At 37.4% G+C, this 23,056-nt stretch overlaps 3 protein-coding genes across 4 annotated transcripts in view; 2 read left to right on the top strand and 1 right to left on the bottom strand.

Moving 5' to 3' along the window:
* The first annotated feature begins 6 nt into the window (after positions 1 to 6).
* Positions 7 to 4,184, top strand: LOC110051133 (uncharacterized). The gene is made up of 2 exons (XM_020757123.2): positions 7 to 502; positions 2,044 to 4,184. Exons 1-2 carry the CDS (start codon positions 180 to 182, stop codon positions 2,849 to 2,851), a joined length of 1,131 nt encoding a protein of 376 aa, XP_020612782.1. The 5' UTR covers positions 7 to 179; the 3' UTR covers positions 2,852 to 4,184.
* On the bottom strand, positions 3,797 to 10,017 carry LOC110051131 (uncharacterized). 2 transcript variants are annotated; one of them, XM_020757121.2, is made up of 8 exons: positions 9,691 to 10,017; positions 8,940 to 9,241; positions 8,206 to 8,331; positions 7,819 to 7,968; positions 7,098 to 7,133; positions 6,811 to 6,840; positions 5,240 to 5,380; positions 3,797 to 4,931 (listed from the first exon to the last, which is right to left on the bottom strand). In XM_020757121.2, exons 1-8 carry the CDS (start codon positions 9,807 to 9,809, stop codon positions 4,813 to 4,815), a joined length of 1,023 nt encoding a protein of 340 aa, XP_020612780.2. In that variant the 5' UTR covers positions 9,810 to 10,017; the 3' UTR covers positions 3,797 to 4,812. The 2 variants fall into 2 exon arrangements, with proteins under 2 accessions (XP_020612780.2, XP_020612778.2); XM_020757119.2 differs by having other exon boundaries at positions 6,805 to 6,840; positions 9,691 to 10,016.
* A 6,717-nt stretch (positions 10,018 to 16,734) lies between these two features.
* LOC110051235 (xanthine dehydrogenase/oxidase-like) overlaps positions 16,735 to 23,056 on the top strand; it is a 33,617-nt gene continuing 27,295 nt past the window's right edge. The window contains exons 1-10 of the mRNA XM_089278667.1: positions 16,735 to 16,878; positions 19,035 to 19,237; positions 19,505 to 19,608; positions 19,984 to 20,045; positions 20,771 to 20,869; positions 21,515 to 21,591; positions 21,690 to 21,754; positions 22,105 to 22,294; positions 22,510 to 22,595; positions 23,040 to 23,056. The exon at positions 23,040 to 23,056 is cut by the window's right edge and continues 103 nt beyond it. Of these exons, the coding sequence (XP_089134793.1) occupies positions 16,811 to 16,878; positions 19,035 to 19,237; positions 19,505 to 19,608; positions 19,984 to 20,045; positions 20,771 to 20,869; positions 21,515 to 21,591; positions 21,690 to 21,754; positions 22,105 to 22,294; positions 22,510 to 22,595; positions 23,040 to 23,056 (971 nt within the window). The 5' untranslated portion in view covers positions 16,735 to 16,810. The remainder of the gene's footprint in view (positions 16,879 to 19,034; positions 19,238 to 19,504; positions 19,609 to 19,983; positions 20,046 to 20,770; positions 20,870 to 21,514; positions 21,592 to 21,689; positions 21,755 to 22,104; positions 22,295 to 22,509; positions 22,596 to 23,039) is intronic.

Genomic DNA, 23,056 nt, shown 5'->3' with positions numbered 1-23,056 from the left:
ACACTATTTTGCTGTGCTATTGTTTTCAAGGTAAAATCTGATCTCATTTCATTTCTTTTCTAAGTTTGAATGATATTCTCCTTGTTTCCCTACTCCCCCATCGTCGTTACCTTACTGATGATCCCCCACTACCACCCGGTAAGTAAAAATATCTCGCCCCAGTTTCCAACGTTCCATGCATGCAGTTTACACACTGTCGTGCAGAGACGAAGGTTTGGTGCTTGTTATTTTCCAATTTTTTGCGTGTTACTCGACACCGAACCATGAATAACGCGCTACAGTTATGGGATGGACATCTGTCTGTGATAACCCGACCAGTGCCTCACGTTCAGGCCTCTCTGGACGTTGTTGTGAAAATCACTTATTCGGCGGTATGTGGGACGGATCTGAAGATTCTCGAAGGAAAGTTTCATTGTGAAAAATCTGTTATAATGGGCCACGAGTTCGTCGGTATTGTCAAAGAAGCGGGAGCTGACGTGAAGCATGTGTCTGTTGGCGATCGGTGAGTTTTTTTGTCGAATGCACGGACACCTTTTGGTTTAATACTTCCTACTTTACAGGTAGTATACACGGCATGTATGGGCAGCTTCTAAGATAGATTTTAATATGTAGCGTCACAACGACGCCCTGATTTAAGCTTACAATTAGCTTAAGCTTAACCTTATCTTGGTAAATTTCCAAGCTTATCGTCTAAAGTTGCTGTATTAGCTCGTAGACTCGGATGTACATGCATAGGAATTGAGCGTTGATATTTGAAAGTGTTCTTGTATTGTACGTACTCAGGTTCTTTGCGGTTCCGAATATATTTAAGTTTAAGATATTGTCAAACATTTTCTGAAGGCAAATAGACTGTTCAGTCATTAGGCATTTCTTCTTCTTTTTGCTAAGAAATAATTGGATCGATTGTAAAGCTCTTCTGAAGTAACGTTTGATTTTTAAAATTCGATGCTACTGTACTCCCCCCCCCCCCCTCTACCTCAAGCCTGACTGGATTTCTTGCACCCCCTCCCCTACATCACAAATCCACGAGAACTTAATGAAACCTTGATCAACTCTGCTGAAGAATTCTTCTCGCCTCCTCCACTGCTCTTGTTTTCTGTTTGTTACAAACTCATAAATATGTGTACTTTTGGGTTCATGCAAGGTCTCTTGAAGAAGGCGTTGGGTACCAAAAAATTTGTGTTGGTCCTGATCAATATAACAATGAGGGTGGGGATGGGGGGCGTAGTAAAGCTGATAATAAAAGATAACAAACGACCTTTATTTACTCTCAGTCAGTGCTTAAGGAGAGCCAAGCAATTAAATTTCAGAAGCAAATATTTCATAGTGAGGTTATAAACACCAACTAACTGGCAGAAGGCAAACCAGCTGACTATTTACAAACTGTGCCGAGGAGTTGAACTCAGATCTACCGTGAAACGACACCAGTTAGTTGACAGAGTGAAACTTGAACCCGCCTCCTCTGACCTGGACCTCCTGATCGGAAGTTCAGCGGACTAACCACTCAGCCATGCTGCCAGGCTACTTCCTTTTGTGATGAGGTTTATATAATTGCCCAAAATGCTTGTAGGCATCATTTCTTCCTTTTAAATGATAAATAGTCAGGGCCAGTACACATATGATGATCATTCTTCCAAGCAGCTGGTAGCACCATCTTCAGTATGCTGTATATAGTGGCATAGAAAACTACACAAATGATTTGGTCAGAATTGACACTTGCACATGCTTTTATGTCAAACAATAGCTGGCTGGCTGAAGTGGCCATATTAGTTAGCAATTCTATGAACCAATAATGTACATGCCTGTACATGTGTGCACAAGTTAAAAGTTATGGACTGATCATTCTGACCGGGTTAAGATCAACTTGTATCAAAATCTACATACTGGTACCCATCATACAAACTGATATATTTATTACCATTCTGAACATACCAGCCATAAAGTTGGACAGTCGACATGGCCTCAGGCAGTAGGTTCATACATTTTGGCACAAGATTAGTTGTTTTTCTCATTTAAGTTAATATTGATATTCCTTTTTGACAGTGTTGTCATTAACCCTAACACCAGCTGTGGAATGTGTGATAACTGTACCAAAGGAGTGCCACATTTCTGCAAATTTGAAGGTGTGAAAGGCACTATTGGTATCAGGCGTAATGGAGGATGGGCACAGTATTGCCGTCTGCCAGCCAAGAATGTTGTTCCTTTACCCCATCAGCTGTCATTTGAACTTGGCTTGTTACTGGAACCAATGTCATGTGTTGTACATGGCTGGAATCTTTTACAGCCGATCTCTCCTGATTCAGAGATCTTAATTTGTGGAGCTGGAAGCATGGGTCTTCTGTTCATGTGTTTGTTACACTTCAGGGGTTACAGAGAAGTTGTTGTGACTGAGCTGTTAAAAGGTCGTCAGAAAATTGCACAGAAGCTTGACTTTGGTTTTCAAGTAGTACATCCTGAAATTTTAGTTTCGGAAGCTAGAAATGCAAAGCACGATGGTGATGAAGACTGGGGTTTTGACATTGTCATCGACTGCTCTGGGGATCCAAAGACCCTTGAACAAGGGGTTCAGTGGTTACGTCAAGGAGGAAAATTTCTTCTGTTTGGAATTTCACCTGCAGGATCCGAAGCAAAAATTGATCCACATGAAGTTTATGCCAAGGAACTGAAGATCATAGCATCCAGGATTAATCCTTTTACCTTCTCCTCATCTATGCAGATAATACAGGATATGGGAGAACGGTACTTGAGTTTTGGGAGGTTAGGTATGCGCACTTTTCAACTCCAGGAATTTACAGCAGCTTTGGAAGTCCAACGTAGTGGAGAAATTTCAAAAGCTGTCTTTGAAAATTAAGTGTTGGTGAAATGAGTTTTCCAATTTCCTTCAGCAGGAGCTCAATGCAAACCATTGTGCAATATGTATCTCGCTCTCTTTCCCATCAAATCATTTTAAGTTAAAGTGTAATATTCAGGAGGTCATCTACTTCTAAACATCAGGTCTGGGTTGTTTGAAAGGTGGATGATGCTATCCACCAGACAAATCACTATCCAGTGGATTGCATGGTTTGGTTTGTTAACACTTGGTAACACTGGATAGCAATTTATCTGGTGGGCAGCGTTATTCAGTCTTCAAACAACAGGGGCCAGTATGGCGTCAGTGTAGCAGCAGAATTCTCAGTGTAGCTTTTCTGTCCCTCTCTCCTAGATTATTAAAAACGAAAACTGAGAATGGAACAGTGTTATCACGTTTTCAAATTTATCAGAAGCCTTACGACTAACATATCACAGGGAATGAAGAGGATTAGTGAGTGTAATTAAAATGTAACATATACAGCTGTATTCTTTCTGAAAGGCAATCAGCCAAGGCTTTCCCAGTAGAATTAGTTCATGCTTTGAGCTGTCCATATATTGGGTTATAATGCTCTTAGCAACATGAAAAGTACTCGAGAAGCTAGAGTTGCTCTAGGCATAAACACTTATGCTCCTCTTGTCTCCAAACTCTCCTATGTATAACTGGATGAAGCTACACTAAACATGAACCAATTCTTAAATCATATTCAGGGATGTTGCTAAAGAAAGAAAAACAAACAAAAAAAGAAATACTGGCTGGCTTTTTAACAAACTGAGCCAGCTTTTTTCACCTTGACACCTTGAAAGTCACCCAAAGTCTTTGTTTTGTAGTCAAACTTCCTCAGCCCATGATGAGCTCTCTTCAGTTAAAATTAGCAGCAATAGGTTCTCAGCTACATCCCTGTATATTACTACATTAATAATGAAAATAGTAACAAAACAGAAAATATTGCTTTGTATATTTTTATTCGTCTGCAAGTTCAGAGTACACTGCTCTAGGTTTTATCTAAGAAATTAAAAAATATATATACAGGACTTTCAACATAGTTGTGATAAATTAAAAAATTGGCAAAGGTCAACAATATCAAATTGTACAATAACATCATAAGGCTTAAATAACAAAAGGTGCTTAATATTGTACATTATTGAGAAAAGACCATGTATACCCATTAAAGAAAGCTTGCTGGATTTTGCAAAAAAACAGAAAACAAAAAACGACATGGAACTGCATTAGCTCCCATACTTGTATTAGTCAAACACTTCAGTCTGAAATCATTATTTTAAAAATGTGGTTACTTAGAAAAGTTAATAAATATTCCAGTATATGTGATCATAAATGTTTCTTCATGTATTATTGATGAATGGATCTATTTCACCAATATCACCTTACAAAATTCAAGAGACTGGAAGAAGCAGGAGGCACACAGGCACTCAAATACATTGCAAGTGCATTCTCGACAGATTCTTCCACTGTGACTTTGTGTACAATAGGAAGAGATACATCCTATGATAAATAAATTATATTCTGTTTTAAGCAAAAATGTTTTCAACTGCCCTGATAAATTGCTAAGTTTATTTACAAAATCTATAAACTCACAGCCAGTTGAATTCTATTATGGTAAAACATGAAGTATCACTTTGAAGTCAACCAACACACCTATAAACAAAGGTGGTAAAGTTGATAAAAATGATAATACGGTCCAGTACTTTTTTACACAATGTCATAAAAATTCTTTGAACTGCTAGAGCTTTCATCCCACAGTTTAAAACTGTATGGTGTTATATAATGTAATATTTAACTTGCTCTTCAGTACTTGGTTATTTGCAAATGATGCATAATTATTTACATGAATAGCTCTTGAGTATTTTGTTGTCCACACAATAAGTCTACATATAATGCTCTATAAAATGGATAAAATTGTTAAAAATGTCCTATCTAATGCTATGTAAGGTGGAAATACTTTACTAGCTATGTGGTGGTGCAATTGGTGCATTCTCACTGACTGTGGAAAGCGTTGAAACTGTTGAATTGGGACGAGAGTTAGTCGAGGATAAAGCACTGGGAACTCTTGTGATCTTCACTTCTATTGGAGAAAAAAAAAAAGAAATGAGAATATTGGAAACTGTAAGCCACAATGAAATAAAATTTTGAAAATATTACAAGTGATAGTTATAAGCCGTGAGATACAGTGAGGTCTCTTGATGCCCTAATTGTTGTGAAGTAAATTAGAAGTGCCTAAGTGTTTGCCTTTATCAGCAGAAAAATGCAGATTTTCTAGTCATAACTGGCAATGAAGGTAATGACAAAAATTACAAAATAATGTACGTGTATCAGCACAAATTCTCACAGCCAACTTCAAAAGGGACAGAAAATTCATGCGTGCGATCTTACTTCTTTTATGGTTTCGTCTCTGCTTGCGATACACCAGCAGGCACAACACCCCACCAACAGCAATCCCAACCAGTAATATTATGAGACATATCGCCACAAACACTCCTTTGTTTATGCGAAGTTCATTGTCTGATAACTTATCTGCAAAGAAACATACAGACAAAACTCAGTTAGTAGTACTCATCATGTCGAATTTTTCGCACATTTTTATTGGTTCTTACAATCAATTGAAGGGCAGATTCATAGATGATGTCAATACAGGGCTCGACACTACCTATTCAACTTACTAGCCTAGTGGCTAGTGATAACTCAGATGTTACTAGCCAAAACCTTTTTTTACTAGCCAAGCATTGTGGTTGGCTACCTTATTACATGAAATTTTCCTGACACGTTTATTTCGCGACTTGGGGATGTGCGTATTTCGTGACACTTAAATTTGGTGATTTTGCAAAAAAATTTGTATTTTGAATCACTTCAACTTCGCGTGTTTGAGTAATGCAAAATTTATTTCCTTGGCGATGTTACTTACACATCTCTTTGAATTTAGTAAACTGACTCTATCAAAAGTAACAAAAACACAATGGCGGTATTATATGTCAACAGTGACATAATGTGTTATGTTCCCAATACTTACTTATTTGTGTCACTTTAATTTTGCGATTTTTTGTTAAATTACAAAATTGCAAAATTAATGTGTCACGAAAATTTCAGGTAGGTCCAATAACAACAGAATTACTAGCAAGACTTGAAAGCACAACACAAGTGACTCTCTTTGATACATAATGTTGTAGTTCCAGTTACCGAAAAGGCTTTCAAGACTCTGTTTTTCTCTGAGACTTCCTTAGAAAAATATCGAGACCCCCAAGAGCATTGATGTGTGCTTTCAGAAAATGCTGTCTTGTTTGTCAAATGTTTCTTTTAACAAAAGTAACATGTTCAGTTCCCCGTTTACGTACCACCCAGCGAAAAGTAGACAAACTTAAATTTACATACGTGTACGTGCTGAACAGCACACGCCCGGTACAATGATATGTCCACAATGAAATTCTGACCTTGTTTCCGAGAAAAGTGTAAATTTTGTGTTTCTCTTCCTTGAAGGAGACAGAAACTAGTTCAGCCAATTTCATTTTGTTGACTAGCCAAAGTGGCTAGTGGAAATCAACAACCTACTAGCCAAAACTAAATTTCTTCTAGTCTGTGGCTAGTTGGCTACCATTAGTGTTGACCCGTGTAAATAACATTTTTTTGTGTTTTACTGATAAGTTATAAATTAAACAAATAAATTCCATGATGCTGTGCATCTGTTTAGTAATTGATCACAGAAGATGTCAAAATGTGGTAAGAACATCAGTGACACATGGCTATCACCTCGTGTGCCACTTTTCTGTTCTTGCCATATTTTGACGTCATCTGTGATCAATTACTGCACAGATGCACGGCAATTTGTTTAACTGATTGGTTGTGCATAATACACATGTGAAACACCTGATCGAGTACTGTATATTATTTTGGATTTAATAATTATTTATTTTTGATATATGTTTGAATAACATCTCGGCACATACCAGTACCTCCAGTTCTGCCATCTTTTGAAGGTAATCCTGTTTTTTGGGGGAAAAATTAAAATAATTTAAATTATGTTTCATGGCTAAGTAAATAAAAATATATAAATACAGTAAACTCAAAACCTGTAAAATGCTAAATGTCCACTACATGTAGATCCTGCAATCAGTTTGACAGCTTTGACAGCTTTGACAGCTAGTTCTGTTTTGTTTAGACATATTTTTCATACACCTACTTTGTATTTTGATACAGTTTGTTTTGCAAGTCAGGGTTAACAAATCAATACGCTCATTACCTGGTTCTGTTGCTGTTTCACTGTTAGTAGTGGAACCTGAATAATAGAAAAACAACAGAGACCTAGCTTAGGCATTGATCATTCAGTGCTGTACTTAATTGAATGAAGCTGCAACAAATTAACAAACTGAACAAAACACTTGACACATGTACTAAATTTATGTTAGTATTCTTTGATATAAATTCATTGACTAATTTGATAAGTTTGAACTTTGCCCTTATTTATCTACCCAGATGTCTACCTCTGCTACTAAATGAAAGTGGACTGGACTAGTTCTCATTCATCTTATTCGATCAACAGAACTACCTCTACTACTATACATGTACATGTATATTGTTTCATCTACAGATATATCAACATGTTGACTTGAAATAGAACATGTACAAACTCAAGGATATATGTCAAGACATATGTTAAGAGTACAGAATTTGTTATTTATTTTATTAAAATAATAATTTAACAATAATTAAATTATGTTTAATCAAAGAAAAACAATTAGAATATTAGCATACTGTATCTTGTATAAGCAACTACAAAAAAGAAAAATGAAAGAAACTGATCCACTAAGACAGTGGAAGACTGAGACATTTCAGTAAATTGTGGTTAATAATTTTTTTAATGATTTACAATCCATGAATTCTCAAACTGTATTAATTTATATAATTCAACCACATTTGCACAACAAATACAGCCTGCATGTACACATCTACATTGTACTTACATGGTAAAGTTTGAGAAGATTTTACTGTACACAATCTTCTGTCTGGACCAATGCAGGGTAATCCTCCATTTGCTGGAGTGGGACTGTTACAGTGCCGAGTTTGATGGCCATCAAGGCATTCACTCCAATCACACCAACCACCATGAAAGACTGTAAACCAAATATAAACAGATGAAAGTATGTTACTTTAAATTGCTTTGGAGATATGAACTAGAATTTTAGTAACATAAACTTCCACGATTCTTTGGGCAATTAGTGGCTCGACAGACACACTGCTGAGAAGAATAACTTAGTTTTCACACATGTTCAACAAATGTTAATTTGAAAGTAATTGCCAGTCCTACTGGCTAAATCTTTATCAGAGTGTTATTTAGAATTAAGATGTACCTTTGTTTCCTTCAGGACAGTTAGGATCAGAGCTGCCATTACAAACATACATCTTCAACTTCATCCCTTGATTGCAATACCCGCCTTGTGTATTTGTCAGTGAGCTAAGCAATCCAGATGCTGTATCTAAAAAGTTAATATTTGAAAAGAGCAACAAACAATGTATTAAAGTGAATAAATTTGCACAAAACAATTTTTCTCCTTGGTATTGGTGAACATCAGACGATATTTTTGTGACTGCTTAAATTAATTACTACCAATAATTGGTAGTTAATTAAATTAATTGTTAATTATTCCTAAGCTAAACCTGAGGTTAATCTTAATTGGACAGGATGAAGTTTCCAGCATTTCAAAGGGTGTCTGTCTTAACTATTTCTTCATGCAGTGCAGAAGAGTGACTAATCAAAACAGGAAAGTTTGGGGTCAGCATTTAGGACTGTCTACATGTAGTGTATGTAATTACACTGGTCTGTAGATTAACTACCCACCCAAGATTCTGTGATTGTTATTAAACTATGTCGGATTAAATTACTGTTGATAAGAACTCCCCTAAAATAGATACAGTGAGAGCCTACAATTAATGGTATATATAACATTGAACGGAAACAGATTGTGGAATCATTGTCACTGTCGTTAAGACAAGAAGGCACTTTCTGTATTTTAGTATACATACATGTTAATTCTTGCCATGAATTCTTTTGACTTTTAATTGTTTGAAGAACAATGGCACTTACTTATAAAGTAATATGCTTTCCCTTGCTTAAATTTAGGATCATTGATGTCTGCAGTTGATGGTTGAAACACAATTGTGGCATGGCTATACTTTGATGGATCATCACAACTCAAAATACTAAGTCCCCCAGTTGCATTGCAGTTGTTGTAGCCATTTTCATCCACCATATATACATTTTGATAGAGAAGGTCTTTAGAAAAAGAAGTGTCTCTTATGATGGGATATTGCACCAAGTTTGGACAGATGATCGACAGTTTGTCAAATGCCATGACCTTTCTTGTTGTGTCACCAAGGTTTTTAAACCTAAAATAGAAATGCAATGTAGATATAAATATCATGAGTTCAATGACAAGTGTTCATTTCACAATGTCCGCCAAAGATTGGGCAACCTGCCACTATACATGCACAATTCACATTTCTTTCCTCCATGGGTTGTAAACATTACTGATTAGTTTTCAAAATAATTAAACTTAAATTATTCAGACCCACAACTCAAAGCCTTTGTGGGGCACATTTCACTACAGCTAATTCAAACACAACAAAAAACACCCAGCACTGGAATAAGTCGGGTACACTATAATTGCTCATTTACAAAACAGCGGTCCGTAATGCCCTTTGCAGTTCTTTAATACTGCGTTGCTAGGGATATGGAAATCAACTTGTAAGTTCAGCTTCTTGTAAACTTCTGTTCACATAAAAGGTTCAGTTTTTAATACGTGAGGAAACGTTTAAAGTACATCATTTATACTCACAGTTGATTTTCTGGATGCCATAATATCGAAGGCAATATTTCTGCTACACTCCCAGATACCAATAAGCAAAAACAGAAAACGACCGTTACTCCACGGCAGTGCATTGATGCGAGCGCCATAAGATTTTTTTCTTGTACTCCTCCAAGAAACGATTACAAACGGCAAAACACGATAGTTGTGTCTACAACATCCGACGAGAACACTTAACGAAATGTGCGTGCATTTGCACCCGCTACAAGGACACTCAGTGCTAAAATACGAACGTTTCACATAGGAAGTTACATCATTTCCACAAAAACCACGACAGTCTCTTCTGCATGCCAATGCAAAACACTCCCCAGATTAACAATTTCCTGTTACCCGAGAGGGGGTAGGGGTCATATTTTGTTTTCGATAAAATAGGTATAAATTATGTGAAGAAAGCAGTTTTAGAACGAAATTGTTATTAACATATATAATATAAATATATTGAAGATTTCTATTTGGAGAACGAGGGATAATTTAATTCAATTTTAGTTAAATTATGACTTTTCTACTTACCCTCCCTATGACAGTTTACATTTCGCACGTACCAACCCTAAATGACGTCAATTGCCGTAACAGGTCGAAATATGGTCTGGGGGCACATTTGCAGTCCGCAAGAAGTTCAATTGTTTTCCTTTTTCAGCGTAAAGCCCAAAAGATGCAATTTCCCGCTTTTGGATAACTCAAAACCAAAACGGAGGGAAATTCGAAACAGAGCAGTCGAAGCAGACCAATATGAATCGTAACAACAAAATTATTCACCGGTCAGGAAATGACTTGGTGACTCGCGAATAAGCTCGAGATATCTCGAGCTCCTTTGTTGTCCAATCATCCATCAAACGATTCACGTAGCGCTAAATTTGTTTGTGTACCCCACAATTGAAAATCACACAGCTTGCAAAAAAAATAAGCTTTCTTAAAATAGACAGACAGTTTCGCTTTCTATGTCTTCTTAAGGAAGTTTTTTTTTAAAACTTGATTAAATTTGCAGGTCACTCCAATGTAAGCATTGCGTGGGATCATATTCAGGCATCCGCTCTACCAGGTTGGAGAATACATATATTTACTAAGGGATTGGAGTGGGGAAGCAATAAACATTTTATCAGTTTTTGTCGGAAAGTTGCGGTTAAACAAAACATAGTCTGAGGTCTCGCTATTCAGATAGTCAAACTCAGCGACTGATCCCTTGCCGCTGAGATCATTCACAACTGAGGGTTGTATCACAAGGCTACCGCTACAAATCAGAAAATGCGGAAGATGTTGTGAAATATTTTTTTGCCTTTTAGTATCAAAAATGCACTGTGGCAAATCTTGTCGTGTATCCATGTTCCAACAAGCTACATCCCTCGTTTACTGCCTCCTTATTAGAAACGCTTTTACACTATATGTTTACGTTGTTAGAGTGGTTTGTTTGAAGTGAGTGTGTGCTCAGTCAAGGACATGATAACCGAAGTTCTACTGTTGTGGAGTGCTGTCATATGTTCAGTGTTTACATTTTTGCTATACGCATGGGAGAGCCATGACTGAAACAGAAGGAGGAAGGGTGCAGCTGTTTGTAAATACAAAACAATAAGTTGTCTTGTGACTAACTTGATTATCGTCAGTGTCAAGTTTTAAAACTCAGTTTACGTCTTCCCGCGCGCCTAAAAGAAACACTCTTTGTTGACTCTTTCAGTAAACGTTTTATAGAAAATCAGTCATCCACAGCATTGGTCAGCATTCCGATTTCCTGCATACATAGAAGAAGTAAATAGGTAATTGCTAAGGCGAACTTTACTGAGCTGTGCTTTAGATTGAAACTTTGAAAACCCAACCCAATAAGGTGCCTATTTTCAGCAGTGGTCGACGTCATTCTTTTTTCATCTTCTTTAAGCTAATTACCAAGTACTGAACTAAACAGTGACCTTTGGACAGCTGCGTAATAGACCCAACCCGTTTCTCTATGAACGGAACCATAAATTATCAATATGACTGGATCCATTGATTTGAAAGTAGGCGAGAAAACACTGGCAATCATTACAACTCTTCGCGAAGCCACGCACCGAATAAATAAACAAGATAAAATTTGTCCAGTGATGACTCGAGGAACAAACAATGAACTGGTGAACCAGTATTTCGAGTCTTAAGTTAACATGTGGTCACGTTCAATTCGCTGAAAGCAGCAGTATCGAGCGATGCTGCTTGGAAGGGAAAAGGAGCGTCCGCCCTCAAGTGTGCGGTGACGAATGCGTGCGCTGATGAACTTCCGGAGCCGCTTGACGTGATCCTGATTTCCATGAAAAAAGTGAAGTGACTAAATTAGGTATCTTGTTTGTTTGGGCAGTTCCACTGGGAATAACATAAACAAAGAGAAACGATTATTGTATATTTATAGTAAATATAACAGGCTTTGAGTACCCTGTTAGACTAAACAATTCAGTTTCGAGAATCCATTGACCAACCGCAATTTTCTACGATTTTAATTCGCATCATTTAGCGGATCTGATTTCAAACACGGACTTTTAATAAAGCTTCTTCTAAATGAAATAAATACTTTTTCGGTCACGGCTCAGCAAGCGGAAAAACTGAGATCAGTTTTGGCATGTTTGATACAGCTAATGTTCAGGGTTATTAAATTTTCTACCTCCTGGACTCCCCTCATGCTCACTTTAATACCAACACACCCCTTGCAAAAGGCTTTTATTGTTCACTTCTTGATCAAGAAAACAAAGTAAGTCTAAAGAGGCAGCCACACAGGATTAATTAACAGCCTTTAGCTGGTATCATGGGCTACCGCCTTATATAGAGGCAGTTTCGCCATTTCTAGCCCTGTCGTTATAATTAGCCGGGTCATGCAATCAATGCCACCAGTAAATCGATGTGAATGCATTTTTTTCACTATTTATAATATCTATTGATATATGTATTTTCTTATTATCTCTAATATCTATTAAAATATATTTCTGTTCATAAATGAAATGGAAAGAGTGGAAAAAAGAAAAAGTAGATTAGAGTATATTTTTTATATCCTTAGATTGAGACAAATAGTCATGGTAGGTTCAGAATGCCAGATTCAAGTGCCTTCGGTGTTGGACGTGTTACTGTGGTCCCTTCAGCTTTTCTCTTCTTCTTTCTCCTCATCCTCATTCATCATTATAATCACGATCGTTGCCTGACACCACTGATCCACACAGCTGATTCTTGTCACAACGCGAGGCGCCGAGAACAAAACCTTTGGAGTGTCGTACGAATGAAATTTGCATGTTTGTACATATATATATATATATATATATATATATATATATATATATATATATATATATATATATATATATATATATATATATATATATATATAGCATTCGTGGGCGGGATTATTTTTCTCTGACATTATTACCACAGTTCAGACGGTTCCTACTTGTTGTCTGCATCAATTCCACAATCTGTTTCCAGGTTTTGTTATGTCTTATCTATATCAAAAAATATCAAACAATGGCAAGTTACGGCGGTAATACTGGTAATGAAAGATTTGTCTCCGTTGGTGATCTCATCAGTCAGTTATCATTACTGAGTAATAATTCACGGAAACTTGGTAGGAAGCGTTTATAACTTCGATAATCTTTATCAAGAGAGAGGATTTAGCGGCATTTCAAGTTTAAACTCCCCTACCTTAGTTCTCATAAAATCGTTTAAACATGCGTTTAATCTCCTCCGCTATCCTGGCCGGTATGGAGGATATTTCCTAAAGGAGGCGACAAGTTATAACAATGCTATCACTTCAATTTGTGTGTAGATGAGCCGGGATTCGAAGATGAACAAAAACCGCCGCCAAAAAACTCTCTTGAAAGGCCTCACAGACGCAATCCGACCACATGACGGCCATATGCAGAAATCAGGTTTCGAGTTTAGAGAGACTCGAAAAGACAAAGCGATCCTATTGTGAAAATTTTCGTGTACTAGTTTATCAGTACTTTGACTCCTTACATTCTACGCTGTTTTAAGATGGTTCTAGTGTTGAATATTCCCGTAAATATTTGATGCAACGGCGGATCACTATTCCGAAAGAGAAGTACTTTTCTTTACTGAATGTAAGTCTTCAGAATCTTGGACCTTTTTAGATGTCATACTAAGTAGTTCTTGGTCACAGCCTTACATCTTTGCACAACGAAAAACTTAGGTGAGCGAGAGGAGTATATTCACTGTTTATAAAGAAAACGAAGTAAAATTTTGTCTTGTAACTAATCGGATTGTCAACGTGTCTGATCATGAAATGAAACGCAGTTTGTACTTCACATGCACGCCTGAAGAAAAGTTATTTTCTTACTGTTTGTTTAAGTCTAAAATATTCATCCACAGCGTTCATTTGCATTGCTGCATATCATGAAGAAATTAGCGGTAATTAAGTGACCATAAAGCTTACTGCTTGAGCTGGTTTTGCAACTCCAATCACCTCGGTATTTTCTGTAACGGTATTTTTGGCCGCGTTGTTTATTTATAAAGGGTTGAAGCTGAAAGCCATAAAACTTTATATGTTGGTATTCATAGAGTCCTTGAGAGCAATTCAACAAACTCAACTCGTTTCTATAATATGAGTCCCAAATTTGCACAGTATACAATCTACTTATAATCATTTTAAAGTCAATCAAACAATTTTAGATAAATTTGATGCCTGACACGTACTGAAATAAACCAAGAAGAGTTTGGCAAGCCATAAGCAACAAATATCTAACTGGCGGAAAGCTCGGGTGTCTAACTCCCGTTTGATGCGCTCACGTTCAGTTCTTTAAACCACGATTTAGCGCCTTGTTGCTAGGAAGGGAAAGGTGCGCCCGCCCTCAAATGTACGTGTGACGAATGCGCGCGCTCATGAACTTGCTGAAACGTTTGACGTATCGTCTCGGTTCCATGAAAAACGTGAAGTTGACTAAACAAGGAATCTTTTTGGTTTATAACAAGGCGGAACCATTAATAATGGTAATAGCACTGAGTAGAGTACAATTCGGTCTGTAATAATAGGAGTGACTTGGGAGTTTAAGTAACCAATACGATGACGCCGAGGACAACGTCGTTTTAAAATGAATTTATTATATAAACGCCAGTGAAATACCGAGTGGTATCAAATTGATCTTTAGCCCTGGCCAGAAATCAAATCAATATGTAGATAGATTAAATACGTAAGTAACCAAAGAAATCATTTAACTTGATTTGCTCCCTGAGATCACGGAAGTTATTCATTCATGAATTTTTTCTTGTGTAGTTTTCTTTTTTGTCACTTGTAGTATAACGTAAGCTACTGATGTAAACGCAATCAATGGCCATTTATTAATATTTAGCCTACTTTTTACAAATTGATGTAAGCCGTTGAATGGTAATAAAAATGTGAAAAAAATTCATAAAAACGATATCATTTTTGATTTGTTGATGTATGCTCGAAACATCTTCGGATCTTCTTCGGTCGCCTTCGGCAATCTTCGGCTCGTGTTCTCACAGCATTTCTCGTTCTCCCAAACTCCTACAGGGCACATGTTTTCTATTCCTTAAATAATAGTAATAAAAAAAAATGATACATGGTTGCTTGTAGATATGGAACTTTTCTTCTCGTGTTCAACTTGATATCTCACGAGTGAGCTGCGCTCACTCGTGAGATAGCGAGTTGAACACTCGAAGAGAATTTCCATATCTACCCGCGCCCATGTATTATTCTCTAATTATATTTTACTGCGAGGGTCGAAGCTGACAACAGCGTTTCACTTTCTTCCACTACCGCCAAACACTCATATTAAACTTTCTATGCGTTCAAATCATGCAAACCCTCAATTTTTCAATCACAAGATTTCAAAATGAGATCTTACAGTTGTCTAAAAAAAACCATACTCACGCTACTCCATGTCAACACAATATTTTGATGAGCAAAAATGCACTTTAAATTTCACCGTGCGGTAAGCTTCTCGTTCTAATTAGCTTGCTTGAAAGACCAGATAAATCGACCCGACTCGAGTGTTAAAACTCAAGTTAAAATCTAAAATACCCCTCTTGTAGGGAAAAAGGGTGATTTTCATTCCTTGTTAGGGAGGCAGGAATGAACTTTTTGCTTTTAATGTCATGCAATATCAACAACTTTTCATATTTTTTAACTTAACAAAAACATCACCGCCATAGTTCAATTTACTTTACGAACCAGTTGCGAAGTCGTAAAGATATGAGACCCCATCATGATGCGAACTTTCAAGAAATGCATGTTAGCGGGGGAGGGAGGGGGGGAGGGCGGGGTTGCACGTATTTACTAAATCGAGTGGTGTGGTTTACCAAACCTTTTGATTGGATGAAGAAATCAGAAAAGCGTTGCACGGTATTTAATAAATCGAGTGGTGTGGTTTACCCCCAGGGGGCACTGCCATATATGGGCTATAGAGGTATGTGCCGCTGTGAAGGGTATGGTTTTCAATCAGTTTACTCTAGGATACGGTACATAAATCAGAGCGTTTGGGTCTAGAATAGGATATCGTTTTTCTCAAAATTGACTAGTTGGTTGAAGGTTTTATCTAGACTAAGGAAACCAGGAATTGCCACTCAAAATATAAAAAAATCAAATCAGCAAGTTTAAATTTACGCAAATCAGCCTCAACAGTGTCGATAGATGGGGGGATTTGGGGAGTTTACTCTAGTATAGGGTAGCAAAATTCAGCTGAACTAGCTCTGGTATAGGCTAAAGGTTCCAGGGTCCAAGCGGCACATCCCCACCCAGAAATTCCCAAAGTACCTCCCCCGGGGGTTTACCAAACCTTTTGATTGGATGAAGAAATCAGAAAAGGGTGACATGGTAGAAAGGTCCATTCGTGTGCATGCCTCCTTCCCCTACAGCCCTGTCCCCATCCCCTTGGGAGGTTTCACTGCAGCTAATTCCCCAACACTAAATTAACCATTTTGGCACAATGAACTTGCATGCCCGTTACAAGTAAAGGATTTTTTTTTTGAAAGGATTTTCAAACAAGTCATGAGTTTTCACGATGATGTCGTGACGCGCGACAATGAAGTCACATGACCTGCAAGGTGCCTGCATGCAAAGTAGGAATCCCGGATTGTTTCGTCCATGCATGTATTCGCCTTGTAGTTAAAAATGCCTGTGGACGGAGGAATACGTCGTTCTGTTGGGCCTCACTTGGAATGTCCCGAGTGTTTTGCAAGGTAGGCTCCGCTGCGATATTGCCCTCCTAGGATATTTCACCGCTCCTTACGGACCATGAGTAGAATACAAATACGTTAGATTTCAAAGGGCCTTGATCTGTTAGATCTTTATTGGAAACGTTTCACTTACAAAGGAGCTGTCTTGTGGAACAGTCTGTCATCTGAAGCAAACCAATAGTTTAACGATTAAATTCTTTTCTTTTCTTCATTAATTTTCACTAGCTGTAGTTATAGCCCAATATGTAATATCACCTGATTTCGAGGACAAACACGAGTAATCAAAACAATTTTCTTAAGGCTAACAACATGGAAGCGCTCGAAGACCGAGTGCAGTTTGTTGTCTTTATAAAATTGACAAGTGCTTCTTTATTCGAAATTGCATCGCACAACAATAATCATCTGCCGGATCTAATGCTAACTACTTATTAACCGAGAGTGAGGTCTTCACGCGAAAATCTCAAACCGAGGCTATCGCTCGGTCAACATGGTAAGGCCGAGGTTTGAGATTTTCCCGTATAGACCAAACGCTCAAGGTAAATAAGGTGTTTATTTTATGGCTTTTTGCTTTGTTTCTGCAGGCCCTCAATGGGCCTGTGGGCATTAGTTGGAACAATGCCCTAGAATTAGCCAATCAGAGTGTGTGTTATATCGGGTGCAAACCCAAGCCATATGAGAACAATTACTAAAGTTATTATATGGCTGAGAAAATTACTTCATTGTGATTGGCTGAGAGGAGGCCAGTTTATCCTTCATTCTTAATATGCGTAATGAGTTATCTCATGAAAACTCAAGCAATTAAAGATTTACACTACTTGTGATATTTGAAAACTCTTTCAAATTGCACTTGCCTATTATGCTGGGGCACTATTGAGATTATTTTCAAATACAGTTGAACCACGCTATTTTGAATTGTCAGCGGAAATGAAAAATAGTTTGAAACAGTGAGAGTTGGAAATAACCAATAGTAAATGACTGAAGAGCAAATCCAAGGAAAATGATTTTGAGTTTGAAATAATGGGGAATTTGAAATAACAGAGTTCAAATTGGTGGGGTCCAACTGTATCAGTCATAGTGTAAATCCTTAAGGGCATTTGTGCAAAAATGAGGGGTGCTGAATGGTAAATTTGAGACTTTGCGGGAAGGCAAGACTAGCGTTTTTCTTTGCGAGCCCAGGACATTTTGACTGTTTCAATTATGAGACTGAGACTTCAAAGTGTTTTAAATGCAAACTGGAGACGTTTAGGTTATAAGATGTTCACTCATTTAAGCTTGTATAAAAAAAATAAACAAATCTGTACTTCGCGACTTTCTTAGCCTTGAAAAAAATTGACACTGTGAGACGCACATAACAGCCCAAAAAAACGAGACTGCAAGGTCCATGAATTTCGGCAAAAATTTTGTGAGGCCCATGGTTTTCGGAGGACCATTCGCCATCCTCAAAATAATGGACTTTGCTTCAGAGATAAAGCGTGTGGAAAACTAGGCTGATTTTGAAAAATTGGCACATGTGAATCAGCATGGTCTCCAAGGTTTTTAACTTAAAATATCAAAGATGAATCAACAGAGACAAACTATGCTAGTAACATTTTGTATAAGTGAAATTGTTGCATTAATAATTCCAAATATTGCTAACAGAGAGGCATTTGAAACTGCCACACAGATAAATGAAGAGTTAAAAAGAATGGAATCCGATGGTGCATTTTGCAAAAATTCAACTTCTAATCATTAGCCAGTTTTCTTCATTTTTTTGCTAGATGTAGAAAATTGGTAGAGAAAATGATCCATCAAAAGAAAAATAGGGTTCACCGAACATCCAAGATCATTATTCTAGGCAAAGCTATAGCAATGGCCATCTGCCCTATCATTGTTCATTTCATTACTTAGCGTACGTTTGATGCAAGACGTGGCATGTGAATTTGCGTATGTAGTAAGGACGTGCATAAACAATTAGCATGAACATCCTTAATAATAGTGCACTAACGTTTATATCCGATTACTTATATACTAACACACCTTTAAAAAATTATACTGTAGCAAAGCACTGTGCTGTTACTACACCCATACTACACTACTTCTTTATTCCAGGTGTTAGTCATATAATTACTTGTAATAACACACTAGAAAGAATGTGTATCTCAATTTGTTACTTATTACAGACTTGTTCCAGAGAATGGAGTGCTGTCCAGTGGTCTTTACAAGGGTAAATGCCAGACCTGTAACAAAGAGGTCACATTTTGGTCTGTCCCCTCTCCTGTTATTGAGATCACATTCTCTGTGAATGGCGCACAGTATAACGTGGCCAATCCTGATCCTGAGATGAGTTTGAATGAGTGGATTAGAAATCAGCCAGGACTTCAAGGTACTTCGGACTTGCTTATTGAGTTTACTGAACTAACAGATCGTGGATCATGATCGAATAGAGAAGAGTGTGAAGTGCGAATGTCAGTGGAAGCACGAGTGAGTGAAAGTGGATGAGAGTTCATGCTCAGACTATTCAATGAGACATGAGCGACTGTTCGAAAGTCTACAAAAATAATAATCTAGGTGCCTGCAGGCATTGGCATTAATAACAGCAAGATTGAATTATTTAAGACGAGGTTGAACTGTGTGTTTTTACTATTTATAGGAACAAAGGTCATGTGCCGTGAGGCTGGCTGCGGTTGCTGTGTGGTTTCTGTAACGCTACATGACCTGAGCATTGGTAAAGATGTAACAGTGGCTGTGAACTCAGTAAGAGAACTTTCCTCTTTCTTATGATTAAAATGACAGGCAGTTTGTAAAACAGTTAAAACCTGCACAGTGATGTTCTATCGACTAAAGTTGTAAAATATTCTTAGGAGCATAATTTATGTTGTCAATGAGGTTTTGTTTTTGTAAGTCTGTTATCTTCTAGATTTCAGTGTGCAATTAGTACGAGATCAATTAACAAAGTACATGTAGCTTGTCTAACACTGTAGCAAATGCAGAATTTTCAAAATGTGCAAATCTTTGTTGAAGACTTGCAAGGATCAACTGCGAAAAAGTATTCATTCTGCTTTTTACTTATTTTTATATCACCTGGTGGTGTTTCAAACTGCAAAGAAACGTTTTTTATTTACTTTATAGTGTTTATTTCCATTGTGTGCTGTAAATGGTGCCTCTGTCACAACAGTCGAAGGCATTGGGAAGTAAGTACACCTGCTGCTTTTACTGTGTGACTTAATACTGTAAAGAGCACAATGAATACCAATTGATCATATTTTCTGAGCAGAATAGAGAATTGAAACTTATTTCATGTTGTTCAAATCATTGCACCACTAAATGTGATTCACCAATTAATTAAACTACCTGCCCAATTATTATTTGATTCTGTAGTCAACTATATATTGTAGTAATCACACTGTTAATATCATTTTTATTAAATATAGTAAATAGAATAACTTTATTTAACTGTCACATGCATTAAGCACAGTTGTGTTAATTGGGGACACTGCAAATTTGTCTGAGACAAATATTTCAAAATAGGACATAAGCTTGTAAGATTCCCAACTGAAGAGGAGCTATTTACACAATGCGGTCAAGGAGTTGAACTCAGGACTTCTAAGAACAATTCGAGATAGCGGCAGGGAGGAGGATTTGAACCAGGGACTTCTAGATTTCAAATCCAGCGCCCTGAACCACTTGGCCACGCTGCCTCTCTGGACTCCCTCAGTGAAGCCCCTTTACCATAGTCAGTACCAGGCATTATCTTTATTAGTGTTAGCAACTTGTCTTAAAATACATGTATTTTTCGTTATCATGCTTATTCAAAGGTTTCATTAGCATTTTCAGCAAGGGGGTAACTGGTTTTCACAGTCGCAAATTCTTTGTAAGAAAAACATGTATTGATATCATTGTATTATTTTACTTCCAGTCGTTTTGATGGATTTCATCCAATTCAGGAGAGACTTGCAGAGCATAATGGCAGCCAGTGTGGTTACTGTTCTCCCGGGTTTGTCATGAATATGTACAGGTCAGTTTGGGAAGGGTTGTCTGTACATGTCATATCAGGTCAGTGTAGACTGGGTTGTCTGAGCATATCAGTAATATTTCAGGCCAGTGGGGATTGTACATGTATTTTATGAACATGCCTTATATCGGGCCAGTGTGGATTGGGTTGTCTGGTCAAGTCATTTATAAGATTTGCATCGGTTGAGCTGCCTGTGCATGTAAAATATCATGTCAGTGTTGATTGGGTGATCTGTGCATGTTATATATGTCAGGTTATTAGATTGGGCTGCCTGTGCATGTCACTTGTTCAAGTCAGTGTGGATTGGGTGGTCTGTGGATGTCACTTGTCTAAGTCAGTTTTGATTGGGTTGTCTGTGGGTGTCACTTGTTAAGTCAGTGTGTATTGGGTGGTCTGTGGATGTCACTTGTGTTAGTCAGTGTGCTTTGGGTTGTCTGTGCATGTGACTTGTTTAAGTCAATGTGAATTGGGTTGTCTCTGTGATGTTACTTGTTTAAGTCAGTGTGGATTGGGTTGTCTGTGTATGTGACTTGTTTAAGTCAGTGTTGATTGGGCTGTCTGAGCATATCACTTGATCAAGTCAAAGTAGATGGGATCGGGTGGTCTACATGTATAACTGACAATTGTTGATATCACTGGTTCTTTCAGTTTATTGCAGGAGAATCCCAGTCCATCTGAACAACAGATTGAAGACAACTTTGATGGAAACATTTGCCGCTGCACAGGTAAACATGGTGTTGTGCTTATTGGAATCCTTCTGTTTTACATCCTGCAATAAGCCTTCAGTAGAACAGTCTAATAATGATTGTTCTGCCATTGTCAGGTTACAGACCAATTCTGGATGCAATGAAAACATTTGCAAAAACCTCAAATCCATTGGATATTGAGGTAAGAGCAAGTTTACATATTTTATTTGGCATGCAATGACAAGAAATTCATTGTGCTGCAGCTATCGTAAATAGGATTTCCTGGTTATCCTACACTGATATAACAGAAAGATCTGTTCATGGAACCACACCACTCAGGTAACCGCTAGCTGGTAAGAGCAATGGAGTAAGTTTTACATTCATGTATGGATCTACTTAACAGTGGACTGGTGGAATTAACTAAATTCCTAAAATTGCTTTTTTTTAAAAGTGGCACAAGAACAGTCTCAATTGTTTTGCAAGTTACAGCAGTAACAGTTACGAATCTACAAATTATATCTGTAGTGACGAAACATTGATTATCTATGATAGGAAATAACCGAATGTCGTGGTGTGTGTGGCAATGGTTGCATGCAGTGCCCTAGAAAGTGCATCACAACATCTGTTCATCAAAGTGGTGGTGTGTTGTGGTACTGTCCGACATCACTTGCTGATTTATATACACTGATGTTGAAGCACACTGATGATAAGATAAGGCTGGTGGCTGGAAATACAGGAAAAGGTATTTTATAACTTACAGCAATTTTAGCAATTTGTGCATTCTTGACCTAATAAATCAAGGTAATTCTCTAGTCTTGAAGAAAATGGTATGAGCCATCATTTATATACATCATACATTGCTTGCAACAAATTAACTCTAGATTATGATAGACTGTAATGTGCTTGTTAAGTAATGCCAAAATGTTTTTGTTTTGCTTTTTTGGTACGTACCTGTAGGTATTTATAAGAATGATGGTCCTTTTGATGTAATGATTGACATCTCTGAAATTGACCAGCTACACACCATACCAAGTGAAACTGAGGTATGCTATTATTTTAATATTCAGGTGGTCTTTTTTTCATCATTATCTATGTTCTTGCTGTTACTAGACAATTAAATATACTCTTCTTGTAGCTTTTGTTGGGTTTTACATGTACAAATGTCTTGTTACTTGATAAAAGACACATGAAATATTGAGTAATATTTTTGTCAAACTAGTGGTGACTTGCTGCAATTGATTCAGACTCATGTGTGACTTGGGCTCAGTTTTGACTCGGAAAACTCATTTGCTCAGTCAGAAGACAACAGCCAGGCTCAAACAAAGACTTCTGGTGCTGTGGTCTAGTACATAAGAAGATTGTCTAGATTACTAATTACCTTCAGTCTCTCCTTCTGAGAACAGAAAAACAATTATTTCTGAACATTCTGGCATTTAATCTGAGTAACATTGTGGTAATTGTGTTCTCTATCTGTAATTGTCTTCCAGTTACCCAATGGTGATGT

This window comes from Orbicella faveolata, unplaced genomic scaffold, assembly GCF_042242905.1.
Source record: "Orbicella faveolata isolate gen_17 unplaced genomic scaffold, um_ofav_v1 contig_46, whole genome shotgun sequence".
Lineage (NCBI taxonomy): Eukaryota > Metazoa > Cnidaria > Anthozoa > Scleractinia > Merulinidae > Orbicella > Orbicella faveolata.
This window is presented reverse-complemented; position numbering and strand designations above follow the sequence as displayed.